Below are 20,840 nucleotides of genomic sequence, written 5' to 3'. Positions count from 1 at the left end.
CATTTTTATGGAGTTAAGGGGGTAAATAGGACATTCGATGAGTTAGAGGGGTAAAATGACAAATTTGGACAAGTTAAGGGAGCTGGAGAAGCATTAAGCCATTATTTTATCATTAAAAGTGATTAAATTTAAAAAAAAAAAAAAAAGAAAAGTAGAAAAAGGATACAAAGAGGAAAGAAAAAGAATGAATAAAAAATAGAAATAGCTAGTCAAATTTAGCTAGTGAAAATGGCTAGCTATTTATTTTAGAGAGCCATGTCACCTTGTTGGAGTGGTCACTCTCTAAATGGCTAGTTAAATTTGATAATTTAGAGAGCCATATCACCCTATTAGAGATACTCTTGAATCCATTGATAGTTGGCATCAACTTCATAATGAATTTGCACCAAATTCGTTACCTCTATTATGCCTCTGAAGGTTCAACGGACTTCGTATACCATTAAGCATGGCCATGTAGACAACTTGCAATGCTATGTGGAGAGGTTCCATAAAGCCTATCTAGCAATTCGAAAATCTAGACTGCCAGATAGTGATCGAGGCCATTATAATGCCTGAAGGAAATCATAGTCCTAAGCAAGTTTAAGGATTTGAACTGGTTGACGGAAAAGGCAAATCAATTCATCGCATGGGATGAAGTTAAGGATGTGAATATTGAATTTGATGATCCGAAAATAGAATTTGATGAGATGGTGGTTCAAGCGCAAAAATCAAATGAACTAAGAAAGAAAAATAATTGTATACTAGCTTTATCACCCCCAACGCTTTGACACTACAAGAAATCATTGTTTACGTGACAACTATTTAATTGTCACATAAATTATTGTAACAAAAAGTTTATTATTTGTGACATTAAATTTTTAATTATCACAAAAATTAATTGTGTGACCATTTTTATAAAATGGTCACGGATAGATAAATGAATTGGTAACAATAATTCTTTACTTATAACTTAAATTTATATGTGACAAATTACAATTGTAACGGTAAATATAAAAAATGTTACAATCATTTATAATTGTTACAAACATTTATTTTGTGACTAGTTAAAAGAAACTATCACAAATTATTTATTAATTATGTGACAATATATTTTATTTGTAACTAAAATATGTTTGTTATAATTAATAGTTGTAACGAAAATATTTAAAAATATGTGATAATATATTTATAATTATCGTAAAATCTAATGGTGACTATCAAAAATAATTGTTACAAATTATTTAATAATTTTTTGATAAAACTTTTTATGGATAATTAAAATATTTTTATTATTAGTTATAATTTAATTCTTGCAAATTGATTCAAAAAAATAAATTTAATTCTTGCAAAATAAAATAGTTATAATTTTTTTTGATACGAAAATAGTTATAATTTAATTGTGTGACAACTTAATGTTTTTTTTAAATTACTAAAACAAAAGAAAGAACAGTACCAAAACCATAAAAACCCTAAAATTAAAATTTCATTCGAGACAGACAGAAGAGCCCTTGGCCTGCGCCTTGCAGTGCCGCCGCCGCCGCCGTCGACCTCGCCCTCTCCTTCGCCGTCGACCTCGCACTCGTGCTCTCCGTCGACCTCGCGCTCGCCGTCGAACTCATCCTCGCACTCGCGCTCACCGTCAAACTCGTCCTCGCACTTCGCCTTCCTCAATATTGAAAGCTCTTCTTCGAGTTGTAGGTTAGATTTCCTTTTTCCATTTTGCTTTCAATTCATTTTGTTTGCATATGTTTTTCTTTCAATTCAGTCATCCCTCTGTTCTCTTTGATTTTTGGATGAAAATGAAAAAGGCTATAAATTATTGATACTTACAGAAAATAGTAAAAAAAACAGAGGCCACATTGTTGATTGTGTTTAGTGCAATTTGTTCTTTAATTGACCAAAAGGCTCATTTTTAAATCATTTGAGTGAACTATTATTTCAATAGCTCGTCTGAGAAACTGGATTTCATGTTGGACAAAGTTAAGCCATTGTTAGTGTTGCTGGCCATTTTCAGGTTTTGCCTTATTCTTATTCTGCCCATACTAATAAATCAGCAGTTTCAAAGTTTCTTTTAAATAGACTTGATATCTCTGGAAATGGGAAACGGCTGCTTTTAGCTCTTATTTGAGAGGAGGTTAATGGAATGTAAATTTTAAATTAACCTTGTTTGGGAGCTTCTTGTTGATATTAAATGAAGGTTAATAGAAGTTAATAGTTTAATGTCGTTTACATTCCATCAACTCCCATACATGGTTAAATTTTAACTTTCATTTCCATCACTTCCCTTCTCCTTCCATTGCCTCCTTTAACTCTCACATCCATTAACCTACCAACTCCCAAACAAAGACTTAGCGTTGCAATAATATGATGAGCTTATTGAGGAGGTGTTCCCTGAATTTGAACAGAAATAGACCTACGCACACACAAATGCTCAATTGAAGTTGACCACAAATAAGATCAAAAAATTTCTTCGTGAGTTCTTTATTCACATTACCCTTTAAATACTTGTTAATATCAATTAATATTTTTTAAATTCATTTAATAATTTCACCATTCATCTTATTTAGTGCTTAAAACTCGAAATTTATTTGACACTGCATAAGTTCAGAATGATAGGCAAGTGAGATATCCTTAAAGTTTAGAGATAAGGGTGTTCATTGATCAACTAAATCAGTGGCTCACTTCTTCCGTGATAGGTACAAAGCAAGTAATTCATCTAATCTCTTGTTCAGTCTCGAGTTCATTTAAAATTATGTGAATGCAAATGGTGAAAGAGTTGATGCAGGTTTGCTGGTAGCTATTGAAGTGATAACAATTGTATATGGAGAGTGGTCAGGAATGGAAGCAAGAGGTGATTGGCGAAAGTTCCTTGCTACAATTCCTATAATAATCTTTTCATTAGTTTATCAGGATTTGGTGTCAGGTAAACATTTCAATCTCATGTTTGTTAAGCTTCTCAGAATGCCTCAAATGTTTTGCAGCTACTGTTATTTCCTACAGTTCTCTGTGCCTATTTGCAGTATGTCTAGATTAAGCTAAGCTTGCCGCGGAGAATTAATGATTCTGAATATGTCGCTAGTGGTACATATTCTCATGGTCTCTTGCGATTTCATCTTCTTTCTTCATCTTCTTTCTTGTCGTTGTCTTGTTTGATTTCATCCGCACCAAAATCCTTGCGATTTCATCCTTGCTATTAGAGAATGACTTATTTGTGATTTAGCAAGTTTTTTTTATATATTTTATATCTAATATATATATATAATTAATTATATAAAATTTGCCGTGTCCCGTCGCACCCGTGTTCCATATTTTCTAAAAATGCCATTTGTGGTGTCCGCACCCGTGTCCGCACCCGTGTCTGCACCTGAGTCGGTGCTTCACAGATGATAACTATTGTTTCAAGATCATGTTTTGATAGAGCCACATTTTTACCCATTTTTCCCTCATGAACAAAAAAGTTACTGCTTGGTTGATTAATGTAGGCTTGCCTAGGAGAAAAGGATTCAACTGGAGTTCTTCTGTTAAATTCTGACAGTACACCTGTAGAAGTTGACCCCAAATGCTCATCCTTAACATGTGATGATACGTCTACTCTACTATCTGCAAGAAATTTGTTGGAATTGGCATGTTGCTCTAGAATTGGTGTAATGCCTTCAGGCTGACACTGATTCAGTTAATTGAATTTCTGTCTTGGTATGAGTCCTTTTGAGCATTGTGAATAGTGACTTGTCAATTGGACTAAGAGAAGCATCACACGTAGATTTAGGACAAAGTTTTGTTTTTGAGATCCCTTCATGATACTCTTTGTTTGACAAGATTCAGCCCCTTTTATTGCTCTTACTCATGCTCTATCTTTGTCTCTTTTTTTCTTATCTGTTTTTTTAATGTTAAATATTTCAATTGGGTGGTAATCTTGAGCGAAAATGTTTTGTTAGAGCATTGAGAGAACAATATTTTTTGTTGAAATGTTACTCCATAGCTTGAAAAGCTGGTTAACTAGGAGAATTTGTCAGTCCTTAACCCTCTTCTTCTAAAATTCGATATTTTAATTATCTAAATACAATAGCAGGTAACAGTAATCTTTTGTATGTTTCTCTTCGTTGAATATTGTGTTGTTAATGTCCACAATTTTAGTGGAGAACTACCTCTTGCTCTCACTCATATGACCAAATTAACAGAAACATAAGTAATCTATCAACCTTAGCTATTGCGTATCCTAATAAGAAATATATAGAGAGAGATCATAATATGCAGGCATATGTAGTAGGATTAGCAGTTACAACTTCAATGGGAAACTGCCCAGTTTTATTTAGAGCTGGAAACAACTCAAGATCTTGTAGGTGTTTCTTTGTATCAGACAATTCCAATGTACAAAACTATGGGGAAAGGTTCTAAGTTTCCTGACTTGGAAAACATGGAAAATATGATGTATTTGTAAGTCATTCTTACCGAAAACATGTAATACTTTTTCCCCTTATCTTTGAATTTTAAAAGATATATCATGTTTTTATAGTAATATTGATGAAATTTCTTTCTTCAAGTTTCGACTGTTTACATTATTCTTATGAACTAGTAAGTTCCATTTGACCTATTTGTGTCAGTGTTGATTTCTACATAGCTTTTGTATCTTACCTAGTTTATGTCATCTTATATTTTGAGTACAGTAGCTTATATTTTCATACAGGCATATACAATTGAGTGGCTAAATATGTAAAACTAGTTTGTATGATTTCAGGTCTGATTTTTGAAGATGAAAAGGAGAAAAAGAACAATTCTAAGCCTTTTCTCATAGAATTCTTAGGGTGTTGTAACTAAAGTTCCATAAGCATTGTATATACCTGAAGTTCCATGAGCATCATTTATGAGTTAGAATTGTATCATTCATATAAGCTTAAAGCTCCTAATATTACTTGTTGAGAATAAATGGTGGTTATAGATTCAGATAAAGCTTAAAGCACCCTTTAAAGGATAATATTTTGTAGAGGTGAAGAGGTACCTCTTCACCTCTACAAAATATTATCTGATGGATGGCTCCTTACCTATCCATTTGGAATATTTGCCTCTTCAAGTATCAAAATGGATAATATTGTACTAAATGTAGACAATTAAATTGAATAAATTGAATATTTACCTAACTTGTTTTTATAGGTGGTCTTTTCAGCTGGCTCAAAGTTGAATCCTATTGTTGTAAGGTTGATCATATTTGCACTCTTTGGGTTTCTATTTGTATTCTGTTTTTTTTTTAATGTTTGATCTTTTGAAGATGAAAACAAGGTAGAATACAGGGCCTGGAATCCCTTCATATCAAAATTAGCTGCTGACATTCTTGGTGGTGTTGATCACGTTTGGTGTAAGTTTGATTGGGATTTTTTATTTTGTGTTACCATTCAAATACATTTGTTGATAAATTTTGAAGTGCAATTAACATGGTTGTAATGCGACTAATCCATTCTTTGATGAATTTATAAACCTATTTCTTTACCTTAGAGCAACTTCTGGCACTACGCTCCCTCATGTGTCTGATTTGTTATTGTTAAGTTTCATTTTATTTGTTTGTAGTATGTTGCTTATAAGTTGTTGTTTGAATTGGCAGACCGGAGTTATCTAAGTGGAGCTATAAGTAGTGAAAGAACAATGTATATCTCACCACTGAAAGGATGACAATCTAAAAGGGAACAAGATCTATATTCTATATACTTCATAGCATATATGAGAGAGGAGAGATTTGCAGAAAGAAGAGATTAGTTAGAGCTAGCGGGCAAGATGTGATATAGGCTGTCTTGGTAAAGAAAACACTCCTTTGAAATTAAAGACTTGTCTTGCAGAATCCCTCAGGAATATTTATGGTGTGACTGAGATGCTCCAAAGATTTGGACTTAGGGACTCAATTGGGTGGTTAGTCATGACTATGTAAATTGATACTTTTATTGAAATTATTGTGATAACAACCCAAATTATTCTTGAATAAGGAATAAGGGAAAATTAATAGAAATAATGGCAAACCATTATTCCTTCTAAAAGAGATATTTATGCATGATTAATGTGGAATTAATGATAATTAATGCAGGGGAGAATATGCAAATAATGAGGAAAAGGAAGGAGTCTCTAGCATTATGCCACGCCACGTGGACCATGGCGAGATACGCCATAACGAGATACGCCCGATGAGAGCGAGTAGCGGAGACCCGCCATAGCTCTCAAGGAGAGCGTACATACGCCTTGAGGGATCAAAGAATACGAAAAGGGATATTCATCTTACTGACAGAATATTATCCCAAGGACCAAAAGGGATATTCACCTTGAGAACGCCGCAAGAAGAACCGGATGGCGGATCTCCACGGTTCAGCTCAGTGAGATCCGCTGGCGAACCTATGAGGCGAATCTCCTCTTTCACCTGATTTATCACAGTAATGGCTAACCGCCGACTTGGCCATAAAGACCATTAATGAGCTATCAATTAACCAGTAACCGCCAGCTTAAAGGTAACAAGTAACCGCCATTAATGGAGCATTAATGGAGACCTTCTAGTTGCTGAAGGTTACGACTTCCTAACTATATATAGCCTACATCCCTAGGCTATCAAGGTACACTTTTACTTACCCTTTGTCAATTCAGTTTGCTCTCTTGTTATTCCTTACTGACTTTGGCATCGGAGCTTCCCCCCGTCGAACCCAACGACGCCCCCACAGGGACGGAAGACAATCGGAAATTCTCCACTAGTTATCAATTGGTACGGTGAAGGTGTATCTCTAACAAACAGAAGATCACAAAATCTTGATTGTATAGAGTTTCACAAAGAACAAAACAATGGAGTCAACAGAATAGAAATCACAACCTCAAACTTTGGCTTAATCAGTACAACAAATCTATCCAAAGATACAGTTCTCCATATATTGGTGGGAAAGAGTTTTCTACATTAAATCTGGAATTTTATGATGAAAAAGATAAGTTTCCTCCTCTTTCTTATACCATTTTTAATTAAAGAAAATTGAGATCCCTCATTCTTATAAAGTGCTATGAATATCATTACATGTTATTATGATAAATCTAATAAACTGTGAAAGATGAAGTCATAAACACAAATCTTTCATTAAATCTTGCATGCTTACTATGCCCTCATATTTTTATGCATGACAAGTGTAATATGATATTATCATTGAATTAGTACAAACGCATGTATAAGACCCGTAATCTTGGGATTTATATAAAAAATCATTCATTCCATGTGATTTTGTCATTTGATATTAAAATATCATAAAAGGGCTCATGTAATTACAAATGATTTAGATTTGGTCGGTCTTTTGGATGAACATGCATATAACTATTAGAAGAAATTACAAAAAAATCATATTTGGTTTTTTGTACAATTCACCATCTATATATGGCTTTTCTCCTATATAGTACTTTTAATATCAGAAATTCATATTTTTGAATATTGTTTTGTCAAACAGTTATTTCATTCCCTTTTTTTACAATGATGTGTCTATTCATATAAAAACTGTTTATTTGACATTGTTAGAATTTCTGTCACCAACACAAGAGACTTGAAAATATTGAGTCTATTTGTAATTATCCTGTAATTGTCCCTAACTATTAATGCCATTATGGGTTTATGAATTGCCAAATTGGATAAACAAAACTTTCATGTCCTGAGCTAACTACAAAATAGTGCAAGTGTCGGTTTCGGATCAGAACATTAATTTATGCGAAATTCTTAGGATATACATGAGAATTCCTTAAAGATTGGAGGATTGTATGTGAAGGTAGGTGAGAGTGAATTTTGAGTAATTTTCCTTACACTCCAAATTAGAGGAGAATCATGGTACATGTATTTTTCTTCCAAAATTACCCTTTATATTTATTTTATTTATACAAATGAAATGATATAAGAGTAATTTCATATATAACTATATTTCTTTAATTACACCTCATTCAAATGAGGCTTTAATGATCTCTGAATGCCATTAATGTATGGATGCACAATATTAATTGCAAGTAAATAGCAACTATGTAAGATATCTTACCCAATATAGAATGCCATAACTTTTATGACGTTTAAAATAAATATGCTATCTTGGATATTAATGCGCACTGAAATACAAAAGGACATTATTCTTAAACCATTCTCATTATGGTTATTTATTAAGAATTCATTATGATATTCATGTGCAGTAGCAATCTTTATGGTTATGACCGTTATACGTGATATTATTATTAAAACAAGCACGATTACAATTCTATTATGAATTTGTTTGACATATAATATTTACTCGGTTTTATCCTTTGACTAAGCTCATTCTAGAGTCAGGGACCAACGTGAAGGAATTATTAAGTTGATTCCAATATGAATTAAAAATTCCATAAAGAGACATTGCATCATACATGATATTTGCCAACAAGGCCAATGCAAACATTCTTTTGCTATGAAGTATGTTCCATGGATCAAGCCATTGATCCCCAAGGTAAGTGAATATAGCTTTTATGCCTTACCACAATCTTTTAATAATGGACAGAGTACGCCCTACTTCTGAAGTTCTTTCAGTGCTAACCCACAGGTACAAGGGAGTTGCTAATACTACAACCAGTGCAAACACTGATATGAAAAATAAAGCTCAATCCAAAGAAGTGTATATGCAGAGTCACTTCAGAAAAATTCCTTGACTATGTCATTAGCAAAAAAGGTGAAAAGAGCGCCTAAATAAAAGCCATGCGAGGAAAAAGGTGAAAAGAGCGCCTAAATGAAAGCCCCACTATGGGTGAGAAAGATCCAGAGGTTGAATGGGCGGATCATCGTACTAGAAAGATTGTCAACAAACATATCAAGGTATAAAACAATTCCTAGCAGAACCACCCTTGATGAGCAGACCAATCTGAAGGGGAGACCTGCATTTGTATCAATCTGTCATGGATAAAGCTATGTGCACCGTGGTTATTTAAGGATGCGGAGACAAGATATCAGAAGTTAGATAAAATGGCTCCCACGGTTGTGACAACATCCATCCGCGTTAAACCATATCTCCAAGCATAACCTCAACATGATCGAGATCAAGATCAAGAACCGGCTTCACCATCATGATTCAACATTGAACACACGACTGATGAGATTGAAAGGCGAGTGCATGCCGCTCTATATAGACAAGAGAACAATGCAGAAAGGTACGCCATCAAGTTAACATGAATTCGCCATTCACAGCACGAATCCTGGGGTACGAAGCGGACAGAATGTTTAAAGCTTCCAACTTGCCACAATATAAAAGAAAAGATTCAATATAAGCGGGACATTACATATCCCGAACCCAAAGGAGGGGAGCATGTAACCGTTGGAAGAAACGCCAAAGCGTACTACAGGTTGGCCACCACATTGGTTGGCCACCACACTGAAGCTTGCTGGGATGGCAAACTAGATAGCTTTGTCCAGAATAACAAATAACAAGATGACAAGCAGAAGGCAGATCCCAAAAATAAATTCAAAAGTGTCATTAATGTCATAGCAGATGGACTAGTGTATCAGCCACCCGTGGAAAAAGCAAAAATATCCGCTCTGGATAAAACATCCCTCCATTGCTCCTTTTGCAGAAACAGGTCCAGTAATCTCTCCACATACAGATGCGTTGACAATTGAAGGATGGGAGATGAAATGAAGCGAGTAATGGTAGACACGGGCAGTTCTTGCAATGTCATCACCATAGGTGCATTCGCCAAACTAAAGGTTGATTTGATCCAAATAGAAACAATCATTGTTGACATCATTGGAGTGACGGGTCACACTATCCAGACCAAGGGCCAGAGGTTGCAGCCCTAATTTCCATCCGTCGTCTGACAATGTACATTCCCACCAGCAAAGGAGGAGTAATGATTAGCGGGAACCAAAAGGTGGCTAAAGAGACTTATACTCGGCGTCACTATCAATCCGCCCACAATCCAAAGAGGACGAAGGTGAGAAATATTAACTTATCACTACAGCTTTGGGCGACACAGAAACGCTCCTTATTGCTGATGGAAAGCGGGTGCGGATCGCCAAAGGATTAAAACTTGAGATCAAAGAGGATGTTAAAAAAGTTCTCATTGAGTCTGAAAGCGTATTTACATAGGAGAATGAGATCCCCACAGGAGTAAGCCCAGATGTGATTACTCATAAGTTAAACATCATTGAGGATGCGGTTCTAGTTGCTCAGAAAAGGCGGAACCATGGGCCTAAAAATCAGTATTTTTACATATTCTTATATGTGCATTAAACTGTTATAGTATCCTATATTTTATAATTTATTCTTTCTCGCCATACTTCTTATATTCATTTGCCTAGCTTTTAGTGCTGATATACGCCCAGTGGCTGGCGAATGAAAAGTTCCACAGACGGATCAATTACCTCAAAGATAGGACAATTGATCCCATCACGGGCGGATCCCCTTTCCACAAAGATAAGAAGCATAGACCCTCAGGAGCTTTCAAATGAGCTCAACTCTCTCCTCAAAGACAGGAAAAAGATTGACCACCATCAAAAGCGGGTTAAAATCGTCTCAAACATGAGATCATTACACCCTCAACTTTCTCCTCAAAGATAGGAGAACACTCTTATGGGCGGATCCATCTTTAGATGATCACCATTCGAGAAAGAGTTAAAACATTCCTTGGACGCAAGGACTTTACACTCTCTCACTCCCTTCCCAAAGAAGGGTTCACAAGTCCTACGGGCGGATCGCTTCACCTCAAAGATAGGTAGCAAGTTGATCCCCTAGGCAGCTTTACTTCCTCTAGAAGGAATAGAACAGCTTCTAAACCTTCACAAAGGTTCACACATTGGGGTACGGCTGGCCACCTACCCTAAACAATCGGAGAAATCCTAAACCAGATTCTAGAAAATTACTTGCTAAAAGATATAATGCATTAGTAAAAATAGTTCTGGAAAGCAAAGGGTTCATCCAACTAATGAAGCCTCGTCTTCATCCAAATAATGAAGCCTCGTCTTCATCTCCAAATAATGAAGCCTCGTCTTCATCTCCAAATAATGAAGCCTTGTCTTTATCTCCAAATAATGAAGCCTCATCTTCATCTCTAAGTAATGAAGCCTCGTCTTCATCTCCAAACAATGAAGCCTCGTCTTCATCCAATCAATGAAGCCTCGTCTTCATCTCCAAATAATGAAGCCTCGTCTTCATCTCCAATCAATGAAGCCTCGTCTTCATCCAATCAATGAAGCCTCGTCTTCATCCAATCAATGAAGCCTCGTCTTTATCCAAACAATGAAGTCTCGTTTTCATCAAAGTAATGAATCCTCATCTTCATCATAGAAATAACAAAGTCTCGCCTCCACAAAATGCACAAAAGTCCCTAAATGGCTGATCATTCTTACTGATCCCTAAGGGCGGGTCATTCTCCTCAATATGGCAGAACTGAAGAAAATAAGTCCCTAAAGGTGAATCATAATCCTATGGGGTAGGAACAAATGGTCCCATAAAGGGCAGGTTATTCCTTTCTAAAGGAAATAGAACTCTCAAGAAGCCCCTAGAGGCTAACAATGGATACGGTTGGCCACCTATCCACGAAGAAGCAAAATCCTCTAAAAGCGTATCATATCCATATATGATCCCACATAGGGCGGATCTTGTTCATAAGATCCCGCATAAGGAAGCCCCAAAAGGCGCATCATTTCCATATATGATCCCCCATCTAGGGCGGGTCCACTTTCCTCCAAGATAGAAAAATAAAACACCATTTAGACAGCCCTAAAGAGCTTTTTATACCTTTAGGGGGGGCTTCTGATAACAACCCAAATTATTCTTGAATAAGGAATAAGGGAAAATTAATAGAAATAATGGCAAACCATTATTCCTTCTAAAAGAGATATTTATGCATGATTAATGTGGAATTAATGATAATTAATGCAGGGGAGAATATACAAATAATGAGGAAAAGGAAGGAGTCTCTAGCATTATGCCACGCCACGTGGACCATGGCGAGATACGCCATAACGAGATACGCCCGATGAGAGCGAGTAGCGGAGACCCGCCATAGCTCTCAAGGAGAGCGTACATACGCCTTGACGGATCAAAGAATACGAAATGGGATATTCATCTTACTGACAGAATATTATCCCAAGGACCAAAAGGGATATTCACCTTGAGAACGCCGCAAGAAGAACCGGATGACGGATCTCCACGGTTCAGCTCAGTGAGATCCGCTGGCGAACCTATGAGGCGAATCTCCTCTTTCACCTGATTCATCACAGTAATGGCTAACCGCCGACTCGGCCATAAAGACCATTAATGAGCTATCAATTAACCAGTAACCGCCAGCTTAAAGGTAACAAGTAACCGCCATTAATGGAGCATTAATGGAGACCTTCTAGTTGCTGAAGGTTACGACTTCCTAGCTATATATAGCCTACATCCCTAGGCTATCAATGTACACTTTTACTTACCCTTTGTCAATTCAGTTTGCTCTCTTGTTCTTTCTTACTGACTTTAGCATCGGAGCTTCCCCCCGTCGAACCCAACGACGCCCCCACAGGGACGGAAGACAATCGGAAATTCTCCACTAGTTATCATATTGTATTATTTTAAAGTTTACCAAAAAATTGTATTATTTTAAATTTAATTAATAAAATATTTCTTTATACATATATATATTTATTTTATTTATAATTAAACTACTAATATAAAACAATAATATATAAATAAAATTTTCATATATGACAATAATTTATATATATATATATATATAGTCACTCAATAAATTTAGTTGCAACATTATTATTGTCACAGATATGTATTAGTTACAATAACTTCTTTTACAGATTTATATATGTGACAATTTTAATTTTACGAAATCATAACAAATTCGTAATTGTAACAGGATAAATGGACACTCATTTATATTAGTTACTATTATATTTTGTTATAAAATTATATTTGGAACAACTAAATGTTGTAACATACATAAGATGGTAACAATTTAAAGTTGTCACTGTATTTAAATAATTTGTGATAACACAAAAACATTGTAATTGATATACAATTGTTACAATACAAAAACAGTGTTACGGATTTATATATGTGACAATTTTAATTGTTACAAATTTATTTTTTGTGACAATTAAGTAAAATTGTAACACGATTTTAGTTTTAATTAATAGATAATTTGTGACAACATACTATGTTTGTGACAATATTTTACTTTCCAGTTACAATAAAAGTTGTAACAATTAAAAGTAGTGTGACAACAAACTTATTATCACAAAAAGTAATAATTTCTGTGACAATATTTTAATGTCACATTTGTCAAAAAGTATTAGCAACGGAGTTTTACGTGACAACCTCCGTGACACCTACTTATCGTCACATATACAATTATGTGACAATTTTTTAGGAGTTTGTGACAATACTTGTTGTCGCAAACAACCCGATTTCTTGTAGTGTGAGAGAAAACATGTTCATGTGGATTGAGAAAATCCTTAATCAAGAGGAAGTTCGATACTCGACTCTCCAACTGTCAAATTCTAGCTCCACCACTATGATGTCTTGTCTAATTTCTTAATCTTAAAGAATAAAATTAGACCATTTAGATCATTTCTAAGAGATTCTCAGTATGTGTTTGTTTTAGCTTTTTGGAAGAGCATTTAGTTGGTTTTATATAACCGCAGCGCTTAGCATTTTCTCGGTAAACTGCAGGTGTTTGTTTTAGCTTTTTGGAAGAACGTTTAGTTGGGTTTATATAACCGCAGCGTTTAACATTTTCTCTATAAACTGCAGTGGTTTGGATGTTTTGGAGCTTTTCAGGAAAAGCTCATTTTTGAAGTCTTTCATGAACAACTGTTTGTAGTTATTTATTATTGACAAAATTATCCTTATTATTTCCACAAAATATTTGTTAAACATGTTCATATTGGACATTTTAAATACTAACAACAACATTTTAATATAATTTTACTAAACACTAATAATCAAACAACTAATAATAGACAGCTAACAACAACAACAACAGCAAACAACTATTAGCTAACAGCTGAATCAAACAGACTCTTGGTCTATACTCTAAAAATAATATAAAAAATTGACTCTTAGTTATTTAAGGAGTTATTAATACATGTCATCTCCAACAATACTTCACATACTCACTTCTTATGTATTGTTACATTTACCAATAATGAGAGGAGAGACTCTTCAATAATAAATTAGTATTAATAAAAAAATGAAATAACGAGTGGAGAGAGAGTCCTCAACAATAGAGAGAATATATTAGTGAGTTGAATAGTGACTAAGAGTCTCTTAGAATTAGTTTTAATCAAAATTCTTCTAATTTTAACTTTCAAAACCTAGTGTCTGCTTGTTTTGAGGTTAGAAAAAGTTAATTAAAAGAATGTTGTTTAGCTAAACTTGTTTGGAAAAAAAAAATGAATACAATGTGAAAGTTAAACGAAGGTTAATGAAAGTTAAGAAAAACTTAAAATAACTTCAATTTCAGTTCCACCAAATTGGTAGGATTTGAAGGTTAACTAACCTCCTCTCTCCTTCCTTTAATTAGCATTCTTGTATTTTTATAGAAGTTGACTTTAACGTTAAATCTATATTGGTGCTATTTTGCATGTTAAGCCTAAATTGATACTTTTTCAAAAACCATAGGTCTATTTTGGTACTTTTTGCCAAGTTTAAAAGAGTAGGGATATAAAAGTAATTTGGTATATTATAACCTTACCTTACTTTACTTTCAAACCAAACACAATTATATTATTTAACCATCACTTACCTTACCTTTTATCCAAAAACAATAAGTTATTTGCGCAAAATACAAAAAAAAATGTTTGTGGTTTATCTTATTTGCAAATTGAGGTATGTGGTTTAAAAGTTTGCAAATAGAGGTAACTGGTATGTTTTTTTTTACAAAACAAAATATTTAAAATTAAATTTTTAAGTAATTGATGACAATAAGAGCATTTTTTATTTTTATTTTCAATTATATTTATATATTGACAAAACACATATCTCAAAATCAAATTGAAACAGTATAAAATGAATTTAAATATTAATTTAGTTCATAAACTGTCAGATTAGTAAAAAATGTAAAATTACACAATATTATTTATTGTTTCAATTTAATAAGTTGTTTTTTTCGGAGGTTATGTTTTGCTGATATGTAATAATAATAAAAATTGAGATAAAAATATCTTTAGTTGTAATCAGAACTTAACTGCGTAATTGTAATACTTTGTTTTGTGAATAAAACATATCACATACATTTATTTGTAAACTTTTAAACCACATACCTCTGTTTACAAAATGAGCAAATCATATGCATTTTTTTCGTACTTTTCCCAAGTTATTTTATAAACCTCACTTATCTTATCTTACCATATCTTACTTTAATTAACATTCATCCAAACACGCACTTAAATATACTGGTATGATGTTAAGATGGTAAAATTTAGTGTTACCCTTTCCCCCAAAATTAAACATCCTCACAGCCAAATTTTGGGCGGGAGATCAGATTGAAATAAAAGGTGAAAATTTGATGACAATTTCCAAACAAGAAAAAAGAAAATGAAAAGGGAAACGATTCCATCCATAATCGAAATCGAGGAGGACGACGATGATTTTCTCTTTCAAATTGCTGAAGCCGAAGCCACCGCCCTATCCGATTTCCACTCCAACAAGCGCCGCCGCGATTTCTGTTCCCCTGACGCCCACGACGCCAAGGCGGTTAAAATTGAGAAGGAGGGTGCTTACATGGCTGCTCTTAGAGGAAGTAAAAGTCTTATCTGGCAACAACAGAACCCTCTCCTAAATACCACCAGTTCAACGAAACCGAGAGCTAACCCTATTAATGGTGGTGTTACCAATTTTAATGCATCTGATCCGTTGATTCCCGAGAAAAGTTGTCCTTGCGGCTTGGGCACTTGTATCGTTTTTACTGCTAATACTGAAAGGAATCAAGGTCGGAAGTTCTATAGATGTCCTGTTAGACAGGTTTGTATAAACGTATAAGCTTCATATATATGAAGGATTCTTTTACTGCAATGAAAATGTTGTGGCTGTTTTTTTCCACAGGAAAATGGTGGATGTGGTTTCTTCGAGTGGTGTGACAATGCTTCTGGGACTGTAACTAGAAATATTGCATCAAATGGTGCATTTCCAGATCTTCCTTGTCCTTGTGGAGCTGGATCTTGCTTAATTCTCACAGCCAAAACTGGGAAAAACATCGGTCAGCAATTCTATAAATGTCCATTAGACCAGGTTGTTGCATTATTATTACTATTATTATTACCATTGTGTGACTTAGAAACTGAAATTCCTGTTTTCATTATGGTCTCTAGTTTGTTCATGTACTTGAGGCAAAAGTAGTTGATATCTGTTTCTAGTAGAGGTATCTGTAAATTTCTTTTGAAGCACAGTGATGTTGATTCATCTTGGAAATCATTAGTGTCGTATGCTTATGTTGGATATGCTCCTTTCAAATTACTTTCTGCTTTGCTGGAGGTTAAATGGAAGTTAAGGAAGGTTAGATAACTGCCCTTAGTTGGGAAGGAATTTAAAGGTTAAATGGAGATTGAAGGTTGGTTTGAGTCCCAAATTTGAAGGTTTTTCTTTATAAAATCTTTATTAAACCGTTAAAAACATTTACTTCTAGTAAGGTTGATTATTTAACCTCAGTTTTTCTTTTTTATAGAAATAAGGTCTTACTTTCTGTTTCAAGTTCATAGCAGAATGATAAGATTGCAGAAATATCTTATTATAGGTTGACAAGTAAGAGATAAAGCTTGTCAATTTATGCTATCCGATTATGATACTGAACAACATTATGTTTATTACATGATAAAGGGCAAAAGGAAGGATCCTTTGCAGGGTGGTTGTTTCTCATGTTTAAGATGAAAATTTGAGATCTACATGCTTAAGTTTTGCGGATTAAATAGTAAAAACTTTGCTGTGAGTCTGACTTTGTTTTTCTAATCACAACATACATAATTATTTCTATCTTTAAGTTCATTTTTTAAGAAAGTAAGGCCTTATTTCTATAAAAACTAAAGTTATTATTGTTATTGTTGTTGCTGTTATCATTTGGGTGAAATGGTGACTGCAATTCCTGATTTAAGTATGATCTCTACACTCTAGCTTGTTGATGTACTTGAGGCAGAATTCTGCATTTGTGCTTTATTGATCATATCTGTTAGGTATCCGTAAATTTCTTTTGAAGAACAATTGCGTTGATTTTTCTTGGAAATTATTCAGTAGGTGTCAGTCTTATGTTTCCTATCTCCATTTTCAATAGATTCTTTTGTTAAATTCCCAATTGAATGATATGATAGCAGACAATGTCTTAGTCGCATATTGAAAAGTAAAACTAAAAGCATGCAGATACGTAATCTCCAATTATGACAACGAAACAACATTATATGCCATATCATGAAAGAGTTCATTCTTGCAGATGATATGGTTAACTTGGATTTCAGAATATTGTAGTGTTTATAATATCGTAAGAGGGATGGACTGTTGTGCTTCTGAATAGACCTTGAAGACATAGAATGCGAACTCTTGAGCATTAATAGTTTCCTCTTTCCCTTTCTTTGTGATTGTTCATTTCTGGGCAAAAGTGACAAAAGGGTTTGATTGTCATAGAGCAAATTGGATTGTCTGCAACAAGCAATATAGAAGAATGAAGAACAAAAAGAAGGGATGTCCGCAAGGAAATTGTATTTTAATTTTCAAACTGTGAAACGCGTGCTCTACCTGCGGAAGATTCAGCGATTCAATACTCTGATGTAGGTGCAGAAAATGATATTTTGTTTTCTCATTACAGGAATGAGCTTCTACAATTTTATGAATGTAATATGAAGTGATTCAAGTCATCACCTATTTGAATATTTGCACATTATGGTTCTGCAATAGATGCATATTAGAGGCCAATATAATCTGACAGGCATGTGGTTTTCCATCCATGTTACTCAGGGAAGCTCATGTGGCTACTTCAAGTGGTGCAATGATAATGCTTTAGCAGCAAACGTCTCCAAGGTCTTCAACAGCACAGGTGACTCATTCAACAAAACCAACGTTCCTAAAACTGGATCATCTTGTTACAAATGTGGCAATGAAGGACATTGGGCAAGAGATTGCCCTAGTGCTTCATTACCAAATGCTACTTCCCCTGCTGATTTTGGAGGAAAGATTGCTTCCTCCACTACTTGTTACAAATGCAATAAGCCTGGGCACTGGGCAAAAGATTGCCCTACTGCTTCATTATCCAATTCTGCTTCGGCTGCTGATTTTGGAGGAAGAACTGCATCCTCTGGAACTTGCTACAAATGCAATAAACCTGGGCACTGGGCAAGGAACTGCACTTCTACCTAAGAACCGGTAAGACTAAAAGATCGTTGGGTTGTTTTTATTTTTATTATTATCTCTGAGCAGGATATTTCGAGCTTAAACTCTGTAAATATATTAGCAGGACTTTTTTGTTTCAGGTTGATTTGCTATATGTTCCTACATTTTGAAATCCTCCAAATGTATCCCATGATTAGCATTGATAGTTTAAGCAGAAACGAGATATGGATTTGGTTAAGTTCCTTCTTTATTTATAAGTATTCATAATGTGCTACTAATAATATTGAACTTAGAAGAACTAGGTTGAGCACTAGAAAGACCAAATTGCCATTGTGAGGCTACAAGGAAGATCCAATATGGTCCACAAATGGAGAAAGAACAATATTTAAACACCTATTGAATTGAGAAATAAAAACAGAGTTGGTCTTTATTAGTAGATCTGACATAATATTAGATGACCCCAGCTATTCCCTCTTCTGGACGCAAAAAGTTACTTCAACCTAGAGAATTTTGTGCTTGAGAACCTGTTAGATGCAGCAAACAACAAAAATAAGAAATGGGAACGAATAAATTGAGGGAATTGAGGAATAGGAGTAGAAATGAAGAAACAAAGAGAGAAATAGGTTACCTCTATCACATTTAATACCACATTTGAGCTCACAGCGTTGCATAAGCCTAGCTGTAGAAATTAAAAAAACGTAATATTAATTAAAGAATCGAATAGATTAGTGTCCAAGAAAGAAAAGAAAGGAAGGTGAAAATCGTACTGTCAGGTTGGACGCAACCAGTGATGCAACCGTCGAAGCAATCGAAGGCATCAGGCTTAACGATGTCCACTGAAGCAAATATCAGAAAAAGAATAAACAAGGAAGCTATTTTCTTCTCCATTTTGATTTTGATTTTGATTTTGTTGGTGTGTGTGTTTTGGATTATGTTCCTTTTCTCAAATTTATAGAGTCTGTGTGATGATATTGGGAAAGGGGAAAGTCAGTGTCACCCGCACCATTTGTTTGAATATATGAATATATGCACACCACATGGCTGCCTGCCTTATCCATCTAGTCAAAAACTTCAATAATTGAGTATTTGACCACACGCTTTTTGTTTATAACATATTTCAACTTTTGCAATACTAACTCCACTGCTAAATTATACTCATGCCAATTAACATTACAGCCATTCAATTTTAAAATAGAGTAAATAATTATAATTTTACTTAATACATACGTTTTTACTTAACACGCTAGTAAGTCCATCATATTATTATAAGGTCCTTAAGTTTTATCGTAATAAATTCTTTAGTCCTTCCATCTGTTTTTGTAAATGAAAGTCCAAATTTGCCCATAGTTATATACATTAAAAAATTAATATTTTAGTTTCAAATTTAATCTAATTAGTTTTAATGAAATTTTTAAACTACATATTCACCGAAATTAATATACTTGAAAAAATGTATTATTAATTTTCTTAAATTGCAATTATTATTTTGATATAATATCTTTAAACTAACATTAAATATTATTATAATTTTTTAAAAATCATATATTTTTTCTTCATTCGTAAAATTTATTAGAATTGTAAAACCTTTTTACAATGATAGTCTTACTCATATTTTAATAATTTTTGAAATATTTTTCATTTATTTTTTTAGTCAATAGATTTTACGTTATTAAATTAAAGTTCTATAATTTTATAAAAATTAATAAATCAATTACTTTATATTGGAGTTTATAATGGAAAGGTTGTGATTATGTAGGAAAAAAGAGAAAAAAATATAAAATAAGAAAAATAGATGTTTTATTATTAAAACACAAAGTAAAGGGTAATTTTGGTATTTTGAAATTTATTTAGTATAGTTTGACCATTGATCCAAGCATAATGACTAAGGAGTTAACAAAAACAAAAACTGAAGGACTATATAATTATTTCTAAAAACATAGGGACTAAGTAATGTATTAGGTAAAAACACAGGGATCTTATAATTATTTACCCTTTAAAATATAACATGAAAATTTCTCAATATTACCATTTCTAACATAGTAGGCAATTTTTCACTATAAAACTAATTGAAATGATATTCTTAAAAAACTAATTCTTTTAAAAGAAAATCATAATATTGGATTGAGACACTTTAGTGCTTATAGTTTAATTGGTTGAAACGTACTATTCATAATGGTGATATTATAGGTTCGATCTTCTCTTTTATAGATTTGTATCCTTGATCTTCAAATTATACGAGAGTTCAATTAGGTGTTTTTTTAGTCGAAACAGAATAGTGATTTTAGAAAATAAAAAATGTGGTCCTATAATAAAAGTGGTTTTAAACAATTTTAATTTTTGGACTTTTCCATTTTGAGATCGTTAATGATTATTTTGGAACGTTAATTGATGTTTAATGATCATAATATTAGTGTAAAGTTGAGTGATTTTATATCATGTTTTGAAGTTTACTAGTCATAATATTAGTAAGTATAAGATTCAGTGGCCATGAGTGTAATTTACTCTTAACTCGAGTCAAGACAAAATTGCTTTTTCAAGATATTAAGATAGGAT

General features: G+C 33.6%; 2 protein-coding genes and 1 long non-coding RNA gene across 20 annotated transcripts; 2 read left to right on the top strand and 1 right to left on the bottom strand.

Annotated features, from left to right (window-relative positions):
- Positions 1-1,447: 1,447 nt before the first annotated feature.
- On the top strand, positions 1,448-7,015 carry LOC136205772 (rRNA 2'-O-methyltransferase fibrillarin 1-like). Of its 16 annotated transcripts, none has more exons than XM_065996546.1 (6): positions 1,448-1,677; positions 2,588-2,675; positions 2,765-2,902; positions 5,128-5,166; positions 5,243-5,329; positions 5,573-6,011. In XM_065996546.1, exons 3-6 carry the CDS (start codon positions 2,818-2,820, stop codon positions 5,638-5,640), a joined length of 279 nt encoding a protein of 92 aa, XP_065852618.1. In that variant the 5' UTR covers positions 1,448-1,677; positions 2,588-2,675; positions 2,765-2,817; the 3' UTR covers positions 5,641-6,011. The 16 variants fall into 16 exon arrangements, 11 of the variants coding, with proteins under 11 accessions (XP_065852618.1, XP_065852622.1, XP_065852621.1 ...); XM_065996550.1 differs by having other exon boundaries at positions 2,754-2,902; XM_065996549.1 differs by having other exon boundaries at positions 2,588-2,686.
- Positions 7,016-15,403: 8,388 nt separating this feature from the next.
- On the top strand, positions 15,404-18,314 carry LOC136206164 (uncharacterized). The gene is made up of 3 exons (XM_065997112.1): positions 15,404-15,938; positions 16,020-16,205; positions 17,916-18,314. The coding sequence occupies exons 1-3, from the start codon at positions 15,513-15,515 to the stop codon at positions 18,312-18,314; spliced, it is 1,011 nt and encodes a 336-aa protein (XP_065853184.1). The 5' UTR covers positions 15,404-15,512.
- LOC136206165 (uncharacterized) lies at positions 17,298-19,276 on the bottom strand. Of its 3 annotated transcripts, none has more exons than XR_010676221.1 (4): positions 19,055-19,276; positions 18,916-18,966; positions 17,697-18,811; positions 17,298-17,600 (listed from the first exon to the last, which is right to left on the bottom strand). It is a non-coding gene; the product is annotated as an uncharacterized lncRNA (long non-coding RNA). The 3 variants fall into 3 exon arrangements; XR_010676222.1 differs by having other exon boundaries at positions 17,298-17,696; positions 17,820-18,811; positions 19,055-19,275; XR_010676223.1 differs by having other exon boundaries at positions 17,820-18,811; positions 19,055-19,275.
- Between the last annotated feature and the right edge of the window lie 1,564 nt (positions 19,277-20,840).

Source organism: Euphorbia lathyris, chromosome 9, assembly GCF_963576675.1.
Source record: "Euphorbia lathyris chromosome 9, ddEupLath1.1, whole genome shotgun sequence".
NCBI lineage: Eukaryota > Viridiplantae > Streptophyta > Magnoliopsida > Malpighiales > Euphorbiaceae > Euphorbia > Euphorbia lathyris.
The sequence above is the reverse complement of the archived record's forward strand: the minus strand, read 5'-3'. Positions and strand labels throughout refer to the sequence as shown.

Bases quoted from the DNA above. Each gene is read 5' to 3' on its own strand.
- LOC136205772 (XM_065996547.1), top strand. From the start codon at position 2,818: ATGGAAGCAAGAGGTGATTGGCGAAAGTTCCTTGCTACAATTCCTATA. The intron at 2,903-5,127 runs GTAAACATTTCA...TTGTTTTTATAG, and splicing joins TTATCAGGATTTGGTGTCAG to GTGGTCTTTTCAGCTGGCTC. The intron at 5,167-5,242 runs GTAAGGTTGATC...GATCTTTTGAAG, and splicing joins CAAAGTTGAATCCTATTGTT to ATGAAAACAAGGTAGAATAC.
- LOC136206164 (XM_065997112.1), top strand. From the start codon at position 15,513: ATGAAAAGGGAAACGATTCCATCCATAATCGAAATCGAGGAGGACGAC. The intron at 15,939-16,019 runs GTTTGTATAAAC...TTTTTTCCACAG, and splicing joins ATAGATGTCCTGTTAGACAG to GAAAATGGTGGATGTGGTTT. The intron at 16,206-17,915 runs GTTGTTGCATTA...CATGTTACTCAG, and splicing joins ATAAATGTCCATTAGACCAG to GGAAGCTCATGTGGCTACTT.